This window comes from Hippopotamus amphibius, chromosome 9 (assembly GCF_030028045.1).
Source record: "Hippopotamus amphibius kiboko isolate mHipAmp2 chromosome 9, mHipAmp2.hap2, whole genome shotgun sequence".
NCBI lineage: Eukaryota > Metazoa > Chordata > Mammalia > Artiodactyla > Hippopotamidae > Hippopotamus > Hippopotamus amphibius.
Genome location: NC_080194.1, coordinates 112,549,020 through 112,568,710, shown reverse-complemented (window position 1 = coordinate 112,568,710; position 19,691 = coordinate 112,549,020). Strand labels below are relative to the sequence as shown.

The window sequence follows — 19,691 nt, the reverse complement described above, 5'->3', positions numbered from 1 at the left end:
TGCCCATGGCTGAGCCAAAGGCAGTCATGATGGGGCGAATTTGTGGGAAAGTCTGTCTGATCAGGGTGCTCTCACTGTTGGATGGGGGCTGCCTGGTCTAGCCAGAATCTCCCTGGGGCTGAAGGGAGGTGAAATGGGGACAGAGACGTGGATCCCTCCAGCAAAGGATAGAATCTCTTCCTTTAGTGTTAATACATCCCCCCTCACGGACACGGTGGGAACCCATTGCAACTGGCTGCAGAGAGGTTTCCTGTGCCTCCTGACTTCTGTGTGTCCAAGAACAAACTGATACCTTCCAGGGCCACGGTTAACTGCGAGCAAAAACATTTATCGAGAGCTTGTTATGTGTCAATAACTTTATATTCAGTTTTTCAGTTATCTCATTTATCCTCATAACTCAGGCCACACAACAACTAGCATCTCGCTAGGCTGCCAGGCTCGGTTGCCTCTTCCCCAAGGTTTGAGTATCCCTGGGAATGCGATAGCTTGACACTGAAGGGTGTGCCACAGGTGCCCAGTGCATCACCTTCATGCCAAGATTCTTCCTCTTGATAACAGCTGTGGTGGTGGGAAAGTTGTGTAATTCAACCAATAAGTAAACATTGAAAACATCATGTTTGTATTAAAAGAAACACTATGGAGTACAGAATTTTGAGATTAAACAAGAGATGTCTATAAAGTTTTGCATTGGTGCTGCCTGCTTGAATCTTGACTTTCAGATCCTCAAGGATATGAGTTCTTAAAATTATTTCAAAAATTTTGGAATTCCCTGGTGGTCCAGTGGTTAGGACTTGGCGCTTTCACTGCCAAGGGCCCGGGTTCGATCCCTGGTTAAGGGACTAGGATCCCTTTTGGCAAGCCATGAGGCTTGGCCAAAAAAAAATTATTTTAAAAATTAAAAAGTATATAAATAATGCATGGATATACTTAATCATATTTTCTAAGGGGTAAGTAATCTGACCATGCTCTCAAATCCTAATTTCTTCTCATCCTTCCTCATCAGAAATAATCTCTGTTGTCAGTTTGGTGAGTAGTTTTCCAGAACTTTCTGTGTATATCTATGTGTCCCCCACAAAATATATAAAACAGTGCTTTTCTTTCTGTATAAATGAAGTTATACTCTATATGTATATGACATTATTCTACATATCCTGCAACATCCTTTTTTTCAGTTCAGTCGTGCAGTCAGGAGATCTGTCCATGCTACTGTGCAGAAGGTAGCTTCTCCTTTTTGATTGCTGTGTAGTATTCCATCCTGTGAACGTGCTATTGCTTACTTCATTATCCCCTGATTCATTGGTATTTGTTTCTAACCTTTGTTATTACAAACAATGCTGCAGTGAACATCTGTGGATGTGCCTCTGTGTGTGCATGTGCAAGGGTTTCTCTAAGGTAGGTACTGAGTGGTGGAGTTTCTGAGTCCTAACATGTGCATCTTAAAAATTTTAATGGTGTCACCATTAATTTGTGGACTTGGATTACATGGCCTTGAAGTGGTTAAAATTTCAAAGTGGTTGGACTTGAAGGATTACATCAGGAAACTATCTTTTTTTAAAATTAATTAATTAATTTTATTGGCTGTGTTGGGTCTTTTTTGCTGAGCATGGGCTTTCTTTTTAGCTGCAGTGAGTGGGGGCTACTCTTTGTTGTGGTGCGAGGGCTCCTCATTGCTGTGGCTTCTCTTGTTGTGGAGCAAGGGCTCTAGGCACATGGACTTCAGTAGTTGTAGCACATGGGCTCAACAGTTGTGGCTCACGGGCCTTAAAGCGCAGGCTCAATAGTTGTGGCGCACGGGCTTAGTTGCTCTGCGGCATGTGGGATCTTCCTGGAGCAGGGATTGAACCTGTGTCCCCTGCATTGGCAGGCGGATTCTCAACCACTGTGCCACGTAGGAAGCCCAGGAAACTATCTTTTATCACTGGTTTCAACCATGCTCTGGAGGATTGTACAGCCTTTGGGTTGTTCTCAGCTATCAGAACAATCTCATTTTCAGGTATGAGAATGTCCAGTTTAGCATAATTCAAAATTTCAACATCACTGCCGATTTAAAGTGACCTGAAGTGGAAAAGGGGGTGAGGATATGGTCTTTCACCCTCCTTTCAACCCCCTTCCTTCCCCAAGACCCTCCCCACCCCTGGTCTTCTGGCTCCTTCAAGGTTCAGATTATTTAGAGGAAAAAGAGGCAGAGTTTTATACTCCAAACAGCACCAATACAAGAATATAGTTTTCCTAAATCTCCAGCACTCAGTATTATCAAACTCAAATTCTTTTTTATTTTCACCAATGTGGTAGGAAATAAATAGTATCCCACTTTTTTTTTTTTTTTTTAGTTTTTACTGGAGTAGAGTTGATTTTCATCGCTGTGTTAGTTTCAGGATTCTCACTGTTCTTTTATTTTAATTTACATATTTCTCATTGCATGTATTTATTGACCAATTATACTTCCTCTTCTAAAAATTTCCCATGCATATCAGTTGCTCATTTTTCTTAATGAGTTATAGTGGTTCTTTATACATTCTATATACATATCCTTTGTCTACTACGTACATACGTTGCAAGTTTTTTCTCCTAATTGGACAGTTTGTCTTTTAACTTTGTTTTGGGAATTCTATTGCTTGTGATCTTTCTTTCTTTCTTTCTTTGGCCGTGTTGGGTCTTAGTTGCGGCACGTGGGGTCTTTGTTATTGCATGTGGGATCTCTCGCTGCGGCGAGTGGGCTTCTCTCTAGTTGTGGCCCACAAGCTTAGTTATCCTGTGGCATGTGGGATCTTAGTTCCCCGACCAGGGGTCAAATCTGCATCCCCTGCGTTGGAAGGTGGATTCTTAACCACTGGACCAGCGGGGAAGTCCCCCTTATGGTTTTTAGAGAAAAAGTTTTTGCAAAGCTCAAGCCCAAGTGTCATTGACATGGGTATTTTTGTGCCCTGAAGGTACCTGAACAATGACAGGCACTTCTCTTTGCGCCCTGAGTTCCTTCCAGCAGGAGAAGGCTTCTAACTCTTGCACGTGCTCTTTTTATCAACACCCCCACTGCTCTGTCTGGTAGGAAAATACCTTGTCCTAAGTGGAGTTTGAACCTTAAGCCCTAGCTTCTTTAGAACCTCCTGATTTCAAAGCAACCACACCTTACATAGGTAGTGCTTTAAGACTGTACAGAGTACTTTTGAATCTATAATCTTACCTGATCCTCTTGGACGGTTGGGGGAGAATTGAAATTATGTTTCCATCTTACTGGAGAAAACTGTGTTTCTCAGTCATTCCTGAGGACAACTGGTTGATGGTGCTAGTCTTGGAGCCCAAGTCTGTTTCTTTCCAAATCTTGGCCTTTCTTGACTTGGTCTCACACACAGTCATTATTTAATCCTCAACTTAAAAGAGATCTGACAAAGTTGCTGAGGGGGGGTTATGACAGGTACTTTGAGATGCTTGGATGGAGTGCTGTGTTAGCGAAACTGATGGTAATCATAGCCAACTTAAGTTGTTGCTACTGGTCTTCAGGCTTTTTCCTGAGAATATAGCCTGAGCAAAGAATCTTAAAAGGCTGCATGGAGCTGGGAGTTTCAGGAAAGGACTGGAGAGCCAGGAAACCCCCTGTTCAGTTGCCCAAGACCTGGCTGAATGGATAGAAACAGCGTCCTCTGTGTGAACATGTGTTCTTTTCCTTCAAACCATCATGAAACTTTGTGAACAAAATAGTGTGAGATATAATGTCAGAGTTTTTAATGAAATGGGACATACTCGTGGTATAAGTGAGAGACAACAAACAATGCATCATATCAAACTATATATCCACCATGGTTGTAATTATGAGAAAAAATGTCTCTGAAAAAAAGACATGCCAAACACGTCACCCATGGGATTCCCCGTGATTTAACTTTTCTTCTTTCTATTTCTTTGCCGTCTCCCCACTTTTGGTAGTGAGCAGGTGCCACCTAGATGTCCACAAGGTGGAGGGATGAAGGCTCAGAGAGAGATGTCTCATGGGACCGCACTCAAGTGCGCTGTTAGATGGGGACCATCAGTGCTATTTTCTTTTCCAAACCAGTGAGGATACTGATGCTCAGAGGAGGTGACGCAAGTAGGAGGTGGCAAAGCTGATTGTGTTGAATTCACAGCTAGTTTACACCTCAAGGCCATGCAGTAAATTTTGTCTCTGGGAGGGATGTTCTCCAACGATAACTTGATGGTTTTACTCGGTCGGCCTTGGCATTCATCAGTGACTCACACACGAGAATGTTACTCTCTTTTCGATACCCCCATCATCCTGCTGATTCAGTCCAGAAGAAGGTCTGCATTTGGGGCTCTTAGCACCGCTTGGACGCTTACTCATCTTTGTAACAGAGAAAGAGTTCATCTCAGGTTTGGACCCTATAATAAGCAAAGTCTTACAGGAATTTAATTTTGTTTTGTATTCATCATATTTATTTTTACCTTCACTGTCTATTTATAAGCAAGTGATACTGGCTTTTATGTATGGTTTTGATATAAAATTAACTTTAAAAAATGTATGTATTAGTGCAGCATAAGGAATAGAGCCAATATTTTATAATAACTATAAATGGAGTGTAATCTATAAAAATTGCTGTACATCTGAGACTTACGTGATACTGTACATCAACCATACCTCAATAAAAAATTTTAAAAATACATGTATTAGAGAAAACACACGCACAGGCACACACACACTTATATAGTCCTAGGTTATCTTGGGAAAGAGATATAAGAAACTGGTCCTGTGGTTCTGGAAGGTCGGAGGCAGCGCTGGGAAGGAAACTTCACTGTGTACATTACTGTAATTTTGAATCTTGAACCATACAAATATATTATCTATTAAAATATAATTTTTATTTAAAAAATAGAAACTAACGTGGAAAAAGGAAATTTAAGTGAAAAAGTCTATTAAAATATGTTAAGTAAGTCGCGGCGGCCCCTCGCTCTCGCTCCCGCCCCCGCCGGGAGGTCCGACGTGGAAGTTGCTGGGCTGACCGAGCTTCCAAGGAAAGCGCCTGGGAGCCAGAGCGCAGGCCGAGGCTCGAATAGGAGTCGCCGCTGCCGAGGCCGGGCCCAGTCTCTAACGGTCGACGGGAGCGGACCGGCGGTTCATCATGGGTGGCTTTTTCTCAAGCATTTTTTCCAGTCTGTTCGGGACCCGGGAAATGAGGATTTTAATTTTGGGATTAGATGGAGCAGGAAAAACTACAATTTTGTACAGATTACAGGTTGGAGAAGTCATTACCACTATTCCTACCGTAGGATTTAATGTTGAGACGGTAACACACAAGAACCTAAAATTCCAAGTCTGGGATTTAGGAGGACAGACAAGTATCAGGCCATACTGGAGATGTTATTATTCAAGCACAGATGCAGTCATTTATGTAGTAGACAGTTGCAACCGAGACCGAATTGGCATTTCCAAATCAGAGTTAGTTGCCATGTTGGAGGAAGAAGAGCTGAGAAAATCCATTTTAGTGGTGTTTGCAAATAAGCAGGACATGGAACAGGCTATGACTCCCTCAGAGATGGCAAATTCACTTGGGTTACCTGCCTTGAAGGACCAAAAATGGCAAATATTCAAAACTTCAGCGACCAAAGGCACTGGCCTTTATGAGGCAATGGAATGGTTAGTTGAAACATTGAAGAGCAGACAGTAATTCAATCACTTCTGCTTCTCTGAAACGAAAACCACATCAGATATCCCTTTGGAAACAGTTAAGTGTGCTTCACACTGCTAAATGTTAAATCTGTATGGCTGTCGGCAAATACCGAACTGACTGCAACATTTGTAATAAATATTAAAAATAAGTATTTGGTTGGAAGGGTAACTTGTGATTGAACCAACTGAATGTCTGTTCTGTATAATGTAGAATATTCCTTCCTTGTTATCTTGTGTTAAGGTATATGTTCTATTTGTCTGGAATTCTTATTCAGATACAGCCCTATTAAAGAATGTACTCTTACTGAGGAAAAAAAAAAGTTAAGTAAATACTACTGGTGGCAATGTGACAAATAGGAAAAGGGCATGTGGCTTTTGGCAAAAATTGTGACGATGGTACGTGAATGAATGAGTCTGGGAAACAGTCCTTGAAGGATTGGAGGTATTTTGGCAAGTTCTCTTTCAAGTGGAGGAGGCCATGTCCGTGGTGATGACCAGGCCTCAGGAGGCTGGGGGGTAGGGGGAAAGGTTGTCTCCTCTCTGGGTCTCAGTTTCCTCATCTGTAGTGGGAAGGGACTGCTCTAGAGAATTCCCTGAGATCCTACTCTCTTAGTTTGGGTTCTCCCCGAAGCAGACCTTAAGACAAAGATCCCATTGAAAGTGGGCTTATTTACAAGGTGCAAGAACCTCCCCGCCACCCCATGGTGTGGGGAAGTGAGGCAGGGAAGATGGGTTCTGAAGCGGGTTTGCGCTGTGGCGAGTGGAGCTTCCTCCCCTGAGACGCGCTCACCTCGCTCCATCTGAGGGGAAGATCCCGGCACAAGACAGGACTCTCTTCAGCCCATTCTCGTCAGCCATGGGTGAGGGAGGCTCCAAGGTGGGGGTTCATTCCGCTGCCCTTCCAGCCTGCTTTCACGAGGGAAAGGTCACCTTCTGAGGCTTCAGAGGAAGCCCTCAGGCCTGAGAAGCAGCTGTGGTGGGGGGAAGTCCTGAAGAACAGAGAAGTGTGAGGCCCGAGGGACCAGCCACCAGCTAGGGTCAGTCACACCTTCTCACCGGCCTAGAGTCTCTGAGACTCAGAGAGCTTCCTGAGGTAAACGTGGAGGCCGCAGGAGGGCTTCTAGAGGATTCTCAGTTCCTGGATGTGGGCAGGAGAGAAGGGGAGAGGCAGGGGGACAAGGGGGACTGACCTGGGAGGGACACAGCAGCAAAGCAGGCCCCCTGGCTGTTCCTTGGGGCTGAGTCACCCTGCTGTGAGGACCTAGTCATCCTCTCTGGCTCTGCCTGCTCCTCAGGGCCTGGGAGCAACATCCAGGCCTGGAGAAGGGAGTGTGTAGGTGGCTGCATGCACCACAAGGCCTGGCAGTGCATCTTCAGATACTGAAGGCAGAACGAATTTCCCAGGAATGACTAGGGGCTAGGCCAGGATGACTGGGTTTCTGGGAGGGGAAGGGAGACTGAGGGGCAGATGCTGGATGTGGGGACGTGGGGAATGGGCTCAGCACTAGTTATCCAAGAGTGAGGAAGCAGGGAAGAATGGCGGCCAGGCCCACGGTCCTGGAAGGAGGGTGGGTGGGAATTGGGAGGTGAGACCCTGGGGGAAGGTGTGATGGGATGAGATTTCTCTGCTTTTGGGGGGCCCTGGAAGCCTGTTGCCAGAGACACCTGTTGTGTTTTGCTTCTCTGCCAGTATTCAGTCAGCCTTCCTTTTTTAATAGGAGCTTCAGCAATGTTTTGGCCAAATTGCTAATTTTGTGGGTGAGGAAACAGCCAGCCACAGGAATTAGTCACAGAATTAGCAGAACAAAGACCAGGATATCTCTTTCCCAACTCTTACTTCAGAAATCTTCTTGAGACACCACTCCTACTTTTGGAGGTATAAGATCCCCAGTAGAGAAACCATATATTTATTTAAAAAAATTTTTTTAAAAATTTTTTTTTTTGGTGATTTAATTTTATTTATTTATTTATTATTTTTTGGGGGTACACCAAGTTCAATCATCTGTTTTTTTTTTTTTTTTTTTTATTATTTTATTTTATTTTTTTGGGGGGTACACCAGGTTCAATCAACTGTTTTTATACACATATCCCCGTATTCCCTCCCTCCCTCGACTCCCCCCCACCCTCCCTCAAGACCCCCCCACCCTCCCCGTCCCAGTCCTCTAAGGCATCTTCCATCCTCGAGTTGGACTCCCTTTGTTATACAACAACTTCCCACTGGCTATCTATTTTACAGTTGGTAGTATATATATGTCTGTGCTGCTCTCTCGCTTCGTCTCAGCTTCCCCTTCACCCCCCACCCCACACCTCGAGTGCTCCAGTCCATTCTCTGCATCTGCGTCCTTGTTCTTGTCACTGAGTTCATCAGTACCATTTTTAGATTCCGTACATGTGAGTTAGCATACAATATTTGTCTTTCTCTTTCTGACTTACTTCACTCTGTATGACGGACTCTAGGTCTATCCACCTCATGACATATAGCTCCATCTCATCCCTTTTTATAGCTGAGTAATATTCCATTGTATATATATGCCACATCTTCTTTATCCATTCATTTGTTGCTGGGCATTTAGGTTGCTTCCATGTCCTGGCTATTGTAAATAGTGCTGCAATAAACATTATGGTACATGTTTCTTTTGGGATTATGGTTTTCTTTGGGTATATGCCCAGGAGTGGGATTACTGGATCATATGGTAGTTCTATTTGTAGTTTTTTAAGGAACCTCCAAATTGTTTTCCATAGTGGCTGTACCAGCTTACATTCCCACCAACAGTGGTTTTCTTTTTTTTTTTTTTAATTTTTAATTTTATTTATTTATTTATGGCCATGCTGTGCCTCTCAGAGGGGACCATTAGCCTGGATTTGTGTTTTCATTTTCCTGCTCTTCCTTCTTTTAATTATCACAGATGTCTTTAGTATCATTTTACTTGCTTCTGAACTGTATAAAAGAAGCACGAAAATATTTTGTTTTCTGGGACTGGCTTGTTTATTAAAATTTTTCTTGTATGGAAACTTCAAACCCACAAAACAGAGAGAAGTGGAATATCACGGACCTCTATAAACCCATCGGCCACCTGCAACCATCATCAAGATTGTTCATCTATCATGCTTTTCTTCCTCTTTTCCTGCAAGTCTTAGACATCTTACCATTTCACAGAAGCTCTTCCTACTGCTGATATAAATCTACAGAGCATGTGTTAAAGTAAGCCATCTTTTCATATCAGAAAAGACATAAATTTGTAAAAATAACTTGAATAAAGACTACAATTCAGATGTCAAAAATTGTACTTGTACATTTAATCACTTGTACGTACTTCACACTCATTTCTAAAAACTGTTGACATTTTCTAACTTAACCGTATGCTCTTATCACACCTAACAAAATCAACAACGATTCCTCATCACCATGTAATACCAGTGACTTGCTAATTTGACCTAACATTATTATTATTTTTTTAAATTTATTTTTTAATTTATTTTGGCTGCACCGGGTCTCAGTTGCGGCATGTTTTTAATTGCAGCATGCAGACTCCATTGTAGCGTGCATGTGGGATCTAGTTCCCCTACCAGGGATTGAACCTGGACCCCCTGCATTGTGAGTCTTACCCACTGGATCACCGGAGAGGTCCCAACTTAACATTATTTTGCTAGGATTCATCCAGAGGGTTCCATTGGCTGTAAAATATTCTGTTTAGCCATTGTATCTGTCCATCCTCTTACTCCTGGGCATTGACTTATGTCATTATGACTAGTCCAGATATGAATATTCTTGCATATGTCTCCTGGAATATATGTGCTAAATTTGTTTCGAAAAATACCTAAAAGTGGAATGGCTGGGTAAGTTATGCAGTGTTTAAAACCTGGATTCTCCGGTTTTCGTACGGACCATCAGAGAGTCTGTGGATCTACGGCCTCTCTAATACTTGGATGTCTCTACTGGATTGTAAAGTAAAACTCAGTTTTTTACTGTGGTGGCATTCATAAAAGTTTGAATGACCTTGGTTTAAAGAGTCAAATAGTTATACAAGGTTTGTTATAAAAAACCTGCCGTTGCTTAGTCTTCCCCCCCACGCCCTGCCCTCTTCCCCTTTGGCCTTCACTTTCCCTAATTTTGGCATGTGTCTTCATTGCTCTAAGTAACACGATTATAATGCTGCTTCCTAATTTTTAGGCATTATTTATGAGGCCTTCCTACCCTGAAAGGTCTTTTTTTAAATCTTCTTCTCTCTTTCCTCCATCCTCCCAATGTAGTTAAATCTTTATTTTTGATTAAATCCATATCCTGGCTTTATATTATGATGACTATGTATACGCTATTCATGGCCCAGCCAGGGAATGTATTTTGATTTCTTTTTCTCTTTCTTTTTTTAAAAAAATATTTCTTTATTTGGCTGTGCCGGTTGCCACACAAGGGATCCTCGTTGCAGCATCTTTAGTTGCGGCATGTGGGCTTTTAGTTGCGGCATGTGGGCTTTTAGTTGTGGCGTGTGGGATCTCTTTCCTTGACGAGGGATCGAACTGGCCCCCCACATTGGGAGCGTGGAGTCTTAGCCACTGGACCATCAGGGAAGTGCCTTGTTTTCTCTCTTGCATAGGTTTTTGTTTTCTCTGTAATGAATACTTTTTTTCTTTTCCTTGGTTCTCTCTGTGGTTTTCCCTAATTCAGTCACCAGCCTATCTGCCGGGGTCTAAATCTGCTCTAGGTACATCCAGACACACCAGGGGTTCCATCCAGGTCTGTATCTGTCCATCTCATCTCCTATTGCCCTGTCTTCTGTGGCCACAGTCCCCAAGGCCATCACCCCTCCTCTTCCTGGTACAGAGACCACACCTATTTTTTTGTTTGTTTGTTATTTTTTTTTTTGAGCTTACCCTTCAAGCCGCAGAAGCTTGGTTTCCACATGGCCCACGCCTCTGCAACTGCCTTTTTTGTGTTGCTTAACCCAATGGACATTCTTCTGCTTCATCTCTACGCCTCAGCAGCATTTCACGTGGGAGATGTCTGACTTCCCTGAGGCACTTTCCTCACTCTTCCTTATCATCTGTCTCTGCCTTGGTTTTTGTTCTCCCAGAAGCAGATCCTCAGACAAGGACTCCAAGTGTAAGGAGGGAGGTGCAGGGATCGCCGGCAGAGGGGTGGGGAGGGAAGGCAGCCAATAAAGAGTGCATTTCAATTTTTTATCATATTTTTATTTTTGGCCATGCCCTGCTGGCTTGTCAGATCTTAGTTCCCTGACCAGGGATCGAACCCAGGCCCCAGCAGTGAAAGCATGGAGTCCTAACCACTGGACTGCCAGGGAATTCCCTATTTTATTTTATTTTATTTTAATTAATTTTACCTTATTTTTTTAATTGAGGTACAGTTGATTTACCATATTATGTTCCTTCCCGGTGTACAACATAGTGCTTCAAAATTTTTATAGATTATACTCCATTTATAGTCATTATATTGTTAATCTTGTGGCCGTGCCGTGGCATGCAGGATCTTAGTTCCCCGACCAGGGATCGAACCCGTGCCCCCTGCATTGGAAGAGTAGAGTCTTAACCACTGGACCATCAGGGAAGTCCCCGATAGTTATTATAAAATATTGGTTATTTTCCTTGTGCTGTACAGTATACCCTTGTAGCTTATTTATTTTATACATAGTAATTTATATAATTTACACCTCTTAATCCCCTACCATCTATCTTGCCACCCCCTCCCTTCTCCCCAGTGGTAACCACTAGTTTGTTCTCCATATCTGTGAGTCTATTTCTTTTTTGTTATATCCACTATTTGATTTAATTTTTTTAGATTCCAGAAAGGGTGCTTTTTTTTTCATTCCCCCCCCCCCAGTTTTATTGAGGTATAATTGATAAATAAAAATTGTATATGTTGAAAGAGTATAATGTGATGTTTTGATGTATGTATACATTGTGAGACGATTAACCTTAATCAAGGTAATTAACATATCCATCGTCTCATATAATCTTTTTTTTTTTTCTGGTGGTGAGAACATTTAAGATCTACTCTCCTAGCAAATTTCAAGTATACAGGATTGTTTTATTAGCTGCAGCTTCCATGCTGTATATGAAATCTCCAGAACTTATTCATTCTGCGTAATTAAAACTTTGTACAAAGGGTGGTGTGTTATTAAGACGGTCACCTCAGTGACAAATTAGACTTCACCTCAGTGAGTGACTAGACCTTAATCCAGGGTGAAAACTCTGGGAAACGATGAAAAACACCTCAGAATTATCCCACCTAAGATGTGAGGGAGCTGGGGTATTGATATATCAACTTCTGAAAGTAAGTGGTGGAAAGCTGCTTTGGGGATGGGGTGGGTGTTGATTTTTCTGCACTTCTAGCTTAATGGGTTGCAGGCCTAGCAGCCACCTGGAAGTTGACCTGCAGGGTCTGCAGGTGTTAAGATCTGAGAGCTTTGAGGGCAGGGTGCTGACAGTGTCTGCTACACTCCCCAAATAGAATGGAAGGTCCACAAGGGCAGGAACTTCATGTGTTTTACTTATTTCTAGATCCTAAAGTCCTGGCACATAATACTGGCTTAATATATAGTATTTTGATGACTAAATGAATGAGTGAAGAATTCATGAATTCAATTGTTATGGTCTAGCAAGAGACTAAGCAAACTCTAGTAGTAGATACCGTGGAAGCTAAACGCTTTGGGTATACGAGCCTCACTTTTGTATGGGAAAGGGAAAGCAAGGAGTACCTTGACAGTAGTAAGGAGAAACTTGAGAACAATTCAGTTTAGCAAAATCATGGAATTCAAATCAAATGACACGAAATCACTGAGTCCTTACCAATGCCACTGAGCCGCTGGATACCCAGCTTTGGAGACCCCCTCTGGTTTTGTTCTGTGATGTGATACTACTATTTTTTTTTAATTAATTTATTTTATTTATTTATTTTTGGCTGTGTTGGGTCTTTGTTGCTGCATACAGGCTTTCTCTTTTTGTGGTGAGCGGGGGCTGCTCTTCCTTGCGATGCGTGGGCTTCTCATTGCGGTGGCTTATACTTGTTGTGGAGCATGGGCTCTAGGCGCATGGCCTTCAGTAGTTGTGGCTTGCAGGCTCTAGAGCGCAGGCTTAGTAGTTGTGGTGCACGGGCTTAGTTGCTCTGCAGCATGTGGGATCTTCCTGGATCAGGGCTCGAACCCGTGTCCCCTGCATTGGCAGGTGGATTCTTAACCACTGCGCCACCAGGGAAGTTCTGATACATTGACTGTTGCTTGAGTTGGGGTCTCTATTAATTTGTAGCCCAAAGCATCCCAACAGATATAAGCTCTGTTGTAAAAATTTGGTATATAATTACATAACTTTTATGTGCCTCAGTTTCTTCGTCTGCAAGATGGGGATAATAACATCTTCTTTGTAGGATTTCTATGAAGATTAGATGAGTTAACACAGGAAAGCACTTAGAACTGTGCCTGGCACAGGGTAAATGCTCGTACAGTGTCAATTGTTAGTGTTTTATTATTATTACTTTAAAACATAATATGTTATACTGTATGTTAACTATTTGTTTTAAGTTCTTACAATATTCAATTTTCAAAATTAGGCATTTTTAGTGGTATTTTTGATGTTTTCTATTTTTTTACCTTAATGTATCATGATCAGAGAATATGGCAGATATCATTTCTACCTTTTGGTTTTTGGCCATGCCTTAAGGCTTGTGGGATTTTAGTTCCCCGACCAGGGATTGAACCCAGGCCGCAGCAGTGAAAGCACCAAGTCTTAACCACTGACTGGACCACCAGGGGATTCCCTATTTCTGTCCTTATGTAGCATAAAATTGGAATGGTTTTTGCAAAATGTGCTTTAGTGCTTGAAAAACTATATCCTATTTCTGAAAGTTGATCTTCCACATGTATCTATTAACGCTACCTTTTCAGTTGTCTTGTTCAGATCAGTTACTTAAATCCTATATCTAGAACTGAATTGGAATTTGTTCTCCATTTCTACTTTCTAAATGTTTCCAACATCCACCTCTCCCTCCTATGTTCTGACTGGACATGATTCCAACCTTTTCTCAAATTCCAGTTTGCTTCCAGACTCAGTACTTCACCTCTAAGACTTTCTACTCTCTACAGCCAAAATAACCTTCATTATCAAGAATCTGGAAAAAGACGTCCAGCCCATGGCTTTTCTATCCCCACTGGTGGGCCCCTTTTTAAATCCCACTTCCTCTTGCTCTGGCTGTTAGCAGGAAGTGTCTGAAACCAGAGGTTCCTCTTTTCTAGATGCTGTGAAGATCCAGCCTCCTTCCGTCCCCTGACCATGGCCATGACACTCAGCTTTTGGCCACATGATTGCTCCAGTTTTCTGTTGCAATGGTCCTTACACTTTTCTATCTGCAGAGTAATTTTTTGAGAATAAAAACCACTATGGAACCACTACCATAGCTTACCTAGGTTTCGTTGGCATATTTATGACCAGGAAAAGGAGTTTTCAATGTGAACTAAGGAGCTAGGAGCTAGACCCATCCTGCAACAATATCTTCGGTGCTTCTCTCCACTATTTCCTTCTTTCTACCCCTTCTTTGCTCCCCAGACCAGTGGAAGTCATTCTGTGTCTTGCTCAGAGCTGAAGTTTCTGTTATTTATTCAACCAGCATTTGCTAAGCTCCTTTAATGTGGCACATACTGGAATGCTCAGTCCTGGAATATAAATTTGGATAATTCAAAATTGTTGCCTTCACAGACTCAGAGATGTAGAGAACAAACTACACTGGTTACTAGTGGGTAGAAGGGCGAGGGACAAAATAACGGAGTGGGAGGTATAAACTATTGGGTAATAGGCTACAAGAGTGAATTGTGCAACACGGGGAATAGAGCCAATACTTTGTAATCACTATAAATGGAATGCCACCGTTAAGAATTGTACAAAAAATAAAAATTCAAAAAATTACCTTCAATAAACAATCGTGGAAGAAATAACCTCTTAAACATTTAATGAGATCCCAATGTAAGAACTGTTAATAGAGCTGTATGCAAGACAGCCTGGGTCTGAGTTGGAAAATCAGGGCAGGCTTCTCAGAAGAGGTGACAGCTTGAGTTGGCCCTTGGAGAGCAAGTAGGAATTTCTAAGGATGACAAAGAGAAGCAGAAGAAAGGCATCCTAGACATGTTCATTGGTAGGCTGAACTAGTTAACTAAAGCTGCGTAACAAATGACCTCAGACTTAGTAGCTTAAAATAACAATAATCATCGTTGGTGGAAATGCAAAATGGTACAGTCACTTTGTAAGACAGTTTGGTGACTTCTTACAAAACTAAACATACTCTTACTGTATTAATCCAGCAATCATGCTCCTTGGTATTCACCCAAAGGAGCTGAAAACTTATGTTTACACAGAACCCTGTACATGGATATTTACAGCAGTTTTATTCATAATTGCCAAAACTTGGAAGCAATCAAGATATTTTTCAGTAGGTGAACAGATAAATAAACTAAAGTACCTCCAGACAATGGAATATTATTCAGGGCTAAAAAGAAATGAGCTATCAAATCATGAAAAGACACAAGTAAGACTTAAATTCATATTTCTAAGTGAAAGAAGCCAGTCTGAGAAGGCTACATACTATATGATTCCAACTATATGACTTTGTGGAAAAGGTAAAATTATGGAGACAGTAAAAATATCACGGGTGGAGGATGTGGATGATGGGAGAGGCTATGCATTATATGGGGGGAGGCAGTGTATGGGAAATGTTCATACCTTCCCCTAAATGTTTTTCTTTAATTTTTAAATTTTATTTTATTTTATTTTTTTATTTTCGGCCTTACCACTGGCATGCAGGATCTTAGTTTCCTGACTAGGGATCGAACACATGCCCCCTGCAGTGGAAGCATGGATTCTTTTTTTTTTTAACACATTAAAAAAATTTTTATTTATTTATTTATTTATTGGATGCATTGGGTCTTTGTTGCTGCGCGTGGGCTTTCTCTAGTTGTGGCGAGCGGGGGCTACTCTTTGTTGCAGTGCACAGGCTTCTCATTGCTATGGCTTCTCTTGTTGCAGAGCATGGGCTCTAGGCATGCGGGCTTCAGTAGTTGTGGCTCACAGTCTCAGTGGTTGCGGCTCACGGGCTCTAGAGCGACGGCTCAGTAGTTGTGGCTCACAGGCTTAGTTGCTCCGCAGCATGTGGGATCTTCCCGGAGCAGGGACCGAACCCATGTCCCCTGCAGTGGCAGGCGGATTCTTAACCACTGTGCCACCAGGGAAGCCCCTGGAAGCATGAATTCTTAACCACTGGACCACCAGGGAAGTCCCCCTTTCCCTCAATTTTGCTGTAAACTTAAAACTGCTCTAAAAAATAAAGTCTTTATTGAAAAAAAAAAGCCAAATCAACATTTATTATTCTTTATCTCCCATGATTTCTGTGGGTCAGGAAATTGGGGATGGCATGAGCAGTTCTGACTCAGCTTCTCTCATGAGGTTGTTGTCCAATGATGTCAGCCAGGGTTGTAGTCATTTGAAGGCTTGGCTGGTGTTGGAGGACCCAATTCCAAAATAGCTCACTCACTCGGAGGGTGTGTTGGTACTGGCTGTTGATGCACGGTCTCAGTTCTTCTCCACCAGGGTCTCTTTACAGGGTAGCTTGAGTGTCCTCAGAGCATGATGGGTGGCTTCCTCCAGAGAGAAAACCACCCAAGGGAGCAAGATGGAAGCTGAAATGCCTTGGGAGCCACATGTCTTGACTTCTGCTGTATTCTCTTGGTCACACAGGACAGCCATGATTCAGCATGGAAGAGGGTGCTACACAAGGGTATGAATATTAGGATAGGAGGATTGTTAGGGGCCATCTTGGATGCTGGCTACCATATAGGGCATGCTAAGTGTAACTGATATATTGTGCTTTGGCTACAAATGATTAGAAATGCACCTGAAAGTTATTTATGGACTAAATTGTCAGGGTCTAATGAGTTTGGTTTTTAACTGTTGGTGATAAGGAATTATTGAAGAGTTTTAAAGAAAGCATCTAGAGGGTTGAACTGTCTCTCCTTAACCATGTTGTACAGCAAGAGCTTTCCAATATGTCCAAATAAGCCCTCTGATGTTCTCTGTTTTTAGTTTGGGCTGTTTGATACCTCATGTAGATTTGCACACACTCTGTCTTTCAGTTTTGTGTTGGACTCCCTTTTAGAAACTGTCTGTGTCATATATCCCCTTGGATAGTCTTCCACTTTGTAAAACTTAAAATCTCTGAATCAGTTGGGATACTTTTAGTTGTAAATGAAAAATTCAACTCAAAATGACTTAAGCAATGAAAAGAAATCATTTACTCATACAACTGGAAAGTGCAGAGGTAGAGAGGATTTCAGGTGTGGTTTGATCTAGAGTTTCACATTTTCAAGAGGGATCTGGCTCTGTTGCTGTGGTGTGTTGGTTCATCTTCAGGTGGAATTTCTCCACAATAGCAAAAATGGCTGCAGTGGTTCCAAAGTTTTACCTTACTGGAAAGAGCAAAAGCATCTTTTCCCTCAGATCCACTTTGATTGGTCTTGCTTAGATCACATGCCCATACTTAAATCCATCACTGAAGTCAAGGGTCTGGAATATACAGATTGGCTTAGTTTAGTTCACGTGCTCCACCCTTGAAGCTGGGGGTGAAGAGTTTTCCCCAAACGACGTAGTCCTTCAAGTGGGAACTGAAAGTTGCTGAGAAGGGGGAGATTGGACACTAGGGCGGAAACCACAAATGTTCAACACAGAATCAAAATTGTGATGTGGTTCATCTAAACAACATTTGACTGAACCTAAGTCAAAGGCAATATTGAGCCCTGGGATAGAGCCAGGAATTGGACACAATCCTAGCTCTCAAGTGAGGCAGAGGTCTATTATTCCCTGAAAACATAAAATCTCTGGCAGGGGGATTTTTTTCCTTTCTTATTCACATGTATATCTTCAGAGCCTGGAACAGCACCTGGCACATAGTAAGGATTCAGTAAACTATTTGTTGAATGAATAGTCTGGGGGAAAGATAGATGTGTATGTAATTCACCATACCATATAAGGTCAATTTTTGGCTCTAGGGACTTCGAGAGGATGGGGCTGTGATCTACTCTCTTACTCTTCCTCCTTCTCCTCTTCCCTCTTCTGATTGTAGCTCCTCCAGGGTGAGGGACTGGAAGGAAAGAACTGGAGAGAGAACAAAGAGAGAACACGCACCTGGCTACCTGTCGGTGGTCAGAGGTGCGCCTAATCTCACTCGTGTGCGGCTGGATCCATCTCCCTCTCATGGTCCTTAGGATCTGAGGTTCAAGGTGTTCAAGGGGGGTGATATTTAGCTTTACCATGGCTCCCTTCTCGGCTGAGGAGCCCCTTGGAGGGGGTAATGCCTGCCTTGCTTGGCCTCTCCAGGCCTAGCCATTCTCTAACCCTTGTTCCTTCACTTGGAACCATGAAGTCCCCATTTCTCCCTGTTTCTTGATCTTATTTAAGCCACACAAAACTTTTCTGGAGGAAAGCTCTTATACATGCAGTCTTTCATCAAGCCCCAAGGCCTGTAAAGCCCTGAATATGGAGGCCCTGACGCTGGATGTGACAATAATGATACAGCATCAGGTCAAGGATTAGGTCAGGATCAAGGTTACTTTGTCAAACTGGAGATGTTTCATCCAGAGGATGTTTAGTGTCTTGGTGATTATAATGTGGCAGAGAGAGCTAGTTGTCTCCTAGTATCTGTCTTCCTCTATTTATTTATTTATTATTTAATTATTGGCTGCATTGAGTCTTTGTTGCTGCAGTAGGGCTTTCTCTAGCTGCGGGGAGCGGGGGCTACTCTTCCTTGTGGTGTGCAGACTTCTCATTGCTGTGGCTTCTCTTGTTGCAAAGCATGGGCCCTGGGCACTTGGGCTCAGTAGTTGTGGCTTGTGGGCTCTAGAGCGCAGGCTCAGTAGTTGTGACGCAAGGGTTTTAGTTGCTCCACAGCATGTGGTATCTTCCTGGACCAGGGCTCCAACTGGTGTTCCCTGCATTGGCAGGTAGATTCTTAATCACTGCGGCACCAGGGAAGCCCTGTCTTCCTCTTTTTCCTTTACTACTTCAACTCCAAATTTTAGCTGGGCGCATGGCTACTTAGAATAAAGACTGTATTTCCCAGCCTTCTTTGCTGCTATGTGGGGTCATGTGACTAGGTTCTGGCCAATGAGATGGGAAGGGAAATGATATATGTAACTTTTGGGTCACACCCTTAAAGGAGAGAGTCACATCCACCACATTCTCTGTTTTTCCTGCCAGCTGGAGGGTGCACATGGTGGTGGGCCATCTTTGATGGGGTGGATGAGGACAGTACCTTGGGATGACAGAGCAGCTTGCTAGAAGGAGCCTGGCTCTCCAACACTGTGGAGCCTCTGTATCTCCCTCGACTGTCAGCAGGACAACCTGGCTTAAGCCTCTAAGATTTTGGGTCTTATTACAGCTGGTGAACCTCACCCTCAACTAACACAAATCATCATTTGTTGGGCACATCCTATATGCCAGGTCCTGTGCTAAGCTTTTCCACATGCATTTAATTTAATCCTTACAAGTTTTTGGTTGTTGTTAAGTAGTGCATCAGTTAGGGCATTTTGGGCAAAACTAACAGAAACAGACTCTGGCTAATAGGTGAAAAACGGAATTTACTGGAAGGAAATGGAGTGGCTTCAAGAATGGGAGAGAGGGTTGAAAGACACAGACTCAGAGAGGACAGAAACCATGGCTTTGGAGGTCCTGCCAAGAGAGAAATAAACCAAATATTAATTTTCTACCCTTGCATCACTGCACTCAAAATTCAAAGTAGAGTCCACTGGGTCTAGCTTTGGGCAATTAAGAAAGGATAAGTCACTTTTACTTACTTTCATTTACTGTCTCACCAAGACTGTTTACACCAAGACTGCTTACAATGTATACAATGGTGGGGAGGTAATTGGCCAACAGGAAATTGATTGTTGTTAGTAAAAGAAAGGAGGAATGAATGCTGAGTGGCCTAAAAACAACAAATGTCAGGACTTCCAGGTGGCGCAGTGGTTAAGAGTCCAACTGCCAATGCAGG

The 19,691-nt window shown here is 42.7% G+C and overlaps 1 protein-coding gene across 1 annotated transcript; it reads left to right on the top strand.

Moving 5' to 3' along the window:
- Positions 1–5,056: 5,056 nt before the first annotated feature.
- On the top strand, positions 5,057–5,766 carry LOC130861662 (ADP-ribosylation factor-like protein 1). The gene has a single exon (XM_057750726.1). The coding sequence runs from the start codon at positions 5,106–5,108 to the stop codon at positions 5,649–5,651; it is 546 nt and encodes a 181-aa protein (XP_057606709.1). The 5' UTR covers positions 5,057–5,105; the 3' UTR covers positions 5,652–5,766.
- The last annotated feature ends 13,925 nt before the right edge of the window (positions 5,767–19,691 follow it).